Source organism: Hipposideros armiger, unplaced genomic scaffold (assembly GCF_001890085.2).
Source record: "Hipposideros armiger isolate ML-2016 unplaced genomic scaffold, ASM189008v1 scaffold_404, whole genome shotgun sequence".
Classification (NCBI taxonomy): domain Eukaryota; kingdom Metazoa; phylum Chordata; class Mammalia; order Chiroptera; family Hipposideridae; genus Hipposideros; species Hipposideros armiger.
This window is the reverse complement of record NW_017731754.1, coordinates 1,009,433-1,011,926: the sequence shown is the minus strand read 5'-3', so window position 1 is coordinate 1,011,926 and position 2,494 is coordinate 1,009,433. Positions and strand designations below refer to the sequence as shown.

The 2,494-nt window shown below is 37.4% G+C and overlaps 1 protein-coding gene across 1 annotated transcript in view; it reads left to right on the top strand.

The window, feature by feature from the left end:
- The window catches only part of LOC109393995 (solute carrier family 22 member 2), a 28,583-nt gene extending 26,964 nt beyond the window's left edge, over positions 1 to 1,619 (top strand). Inside the window, exon 11 of the mRNA XM_019663749.1 lies at positions 1,272 to 1,619. Within this exon, the coding sequence (XP_019519294.1) occupies positions 1,272 to 1,338 (67 nt within the window). The 3' untranslated portion in view covers positions 1,339 to 1,619. The remainder of the gene's footprint in view (positions 1 to 1,271) is intronic.
- The last annotated feature ends 875 nt before the right edge of the window (positions 1,620 to 2,494 follow it).

Below are 2,494 nucleotides of genomic sequence, written 5' to 3'. Positions count from 1 at the left end.
CTGTTGTTATTGTCACTGCTGTTGCTGCTGTTGTCACTGTTGTTGCTACTATTGCTGCTACTACTGTTATTGTTGCTATAGTTGTTGCCATTGTTGCTGTAGCTGTTGTTGCTGCCGTTACTGCTGTTTTTGTTGGTGCTGCTCCTGTTTTTGTTGCTGCTGCTGTTGCGATTGTCATTCCCATTATTGTTGTTTCTGCTTTTGCTGCTGCTGTCACTGCTGTTGTTGTTGCTGCTGCTGTTATTGTTGTTGTTCCCCCTGTTGTTGTTGTTGTTGTTGTCACTGCTGTTGTTGTCACTGTTGTTACTGTTCTTGCTGCTTCTACTGTTGTTGCTATTGTTGCTGCCATTGCTGTTGCTATTGTTGCTGCTGCTGTTGTTGTGACTGCTGTTATTGATGCTGCTCCTGTTTTTGTTGCTGCTGCTATTGTTGTTGCTATTGCTGCTTTTGTTGTTGTTGTTGTTGTTGTTGTTGTTGTTGTTGGCATAAACACTCTCATAGCTCAGCAGACTTGCTTGGACCTTTACACTTGGAATCTGACAGGACTCAGGCACCACTGAGTGATTCAGATAAGCTTCTTCTACTCTCCCCATCTCACATTGGCCCAGAAACTGAGGCAGGACTAAGTACCTCCATGTGGGGGGATTTCTATAAGGAGCTTGGGAATCCAGTAGCAGCCCCACACCATATCTCAACATTACTATCAATGGGAACATGTCGAAAGAACATGTCTTGGAACAACAAAATGGAAAAAGCAGGATTTCTATGAATATCAGCAACATGCTGGTATTCATAAAGATAAGATGGCTGAGAAAACTTTCAATGGGAACAAATTTTTGAGTTGATTTTTCACTTGTCCAACTGTTGAAAAGTAAATGAACTTTAGTAAAAATAATTTCTCATATTCTATTTGGAGAACTGATGATAACAGTGCCTAGATTTTGCAATCTTCCTTTTTAACTGTTATGATTACCTTTAGGCATTTTCCACATTATTTATTACAGTGTAGAAAACCTTAATTAAATAAGGAACTTAAGCCAGGCCCACTCCTCAAACAGAGTTTTCGGAACCACTCCATCCACATCAGTTACTCACCTAGCTCCTATACATTTTCTTTTTGAGAATCGCCACTCAAAACCCATTGCAAGACTCATCTTGGACAAAGCTTGTACCCATTTGTTGTTCTATTTCTTTATTATCCACTTTATTTTGGTTTTCAGCTTTCTCATAATTTCTTTCTCCCCCTCTCCATTTTTGTTTTATTATTGCAGACCAAGAAAAAACAAAGAAAACATGATTTATCTCCAAGTCAAGAAACAAGACATTCCACTAAACTAACAGAGACCTGCTATGGTTTTGCTCTGAAAATACAAGGCCAGAATCAGAGATTTCTACTCTCATCACAAATCCCATACAATCCAACCTTACTTCTTTTTGAACCCTATTAACCTAGATCAATGACCAAATGGAATTTGTTGTACTACTTATAAAAATCTACCTGTGGGCATGATCCTGCAAACCCCTCCAGCTCACTCTATTCCCTGATTTCCTTGGACAATGGCTATTGGTTTTCTGGGATTTTTTTTTCTTCTGTCTTTGTATTTCTTTTTTTTTTTTTTTTTTTTAGCTGAGCCATCCTGCTACCTGTTGGCAGCTCAGCGGCTGCTCAGCTCGGGCTGGACTCGAACCGCTGTTGCTCAGAGCTCAAACTCTTGAGCGAGCTCTTAACCAACTGAGCCACTCAGCCGGCCCCTGTCTTTGTATTTCTTTATTTTATTCCCTTCTCTACAATAATATCAAACAAAAACACATATGGGAATTGTGGGCCAAGGAAACAAAAAAGATCCAAAAAGCAATAAAGTTGGGAGCAGAGAGCCTATTAAAGAAATAAAATATCCAAAGCATTATCAGGCTGTTCAGAATGTATATCAGGAACTTTAAATAGTCCTTGCAGTAACACATGTGAAGAAAATTTTAAACATTATTATCTGATTTAGACTTTAAGGGAAACTAAAATACATTAATTAGGAACACAAAATGAGTAATCACTGTCTATCCAGACTGGATAAGTACAAATGTGTGCCTTCCACAAAAGATCTTGAGAAGAGTTCAGTAAAAAGCAGTGTTCAAGTTGGCATTATTCAACCAGAGGTGATAATGTTTCCGTCTGGTAAAAATTTCTCAAAATTTGTAGATTTAAAATATATTAATATTTTACCAAATATAGAAAGTAGATTTTTAAGAGCTAAATACTACAAGACCTATAATGAAAAACAAAAGTTCCTTACCCTATTCTACCTCTACCAACTCCTCAGAGATAGTTCTCAACTATTTCAGCTGTTTTTCCCTGAGATTTATCTTCATTATCTGAATAACTTGCTTTATACTGACATTTCTTGATTTTTTTAGTTTTTAATATTACCTATTGACTTTTTAATATAAAAGATGAAGATTTAGTTCTCGTCACCCCTCCCGTCATCCCAACACATAACTT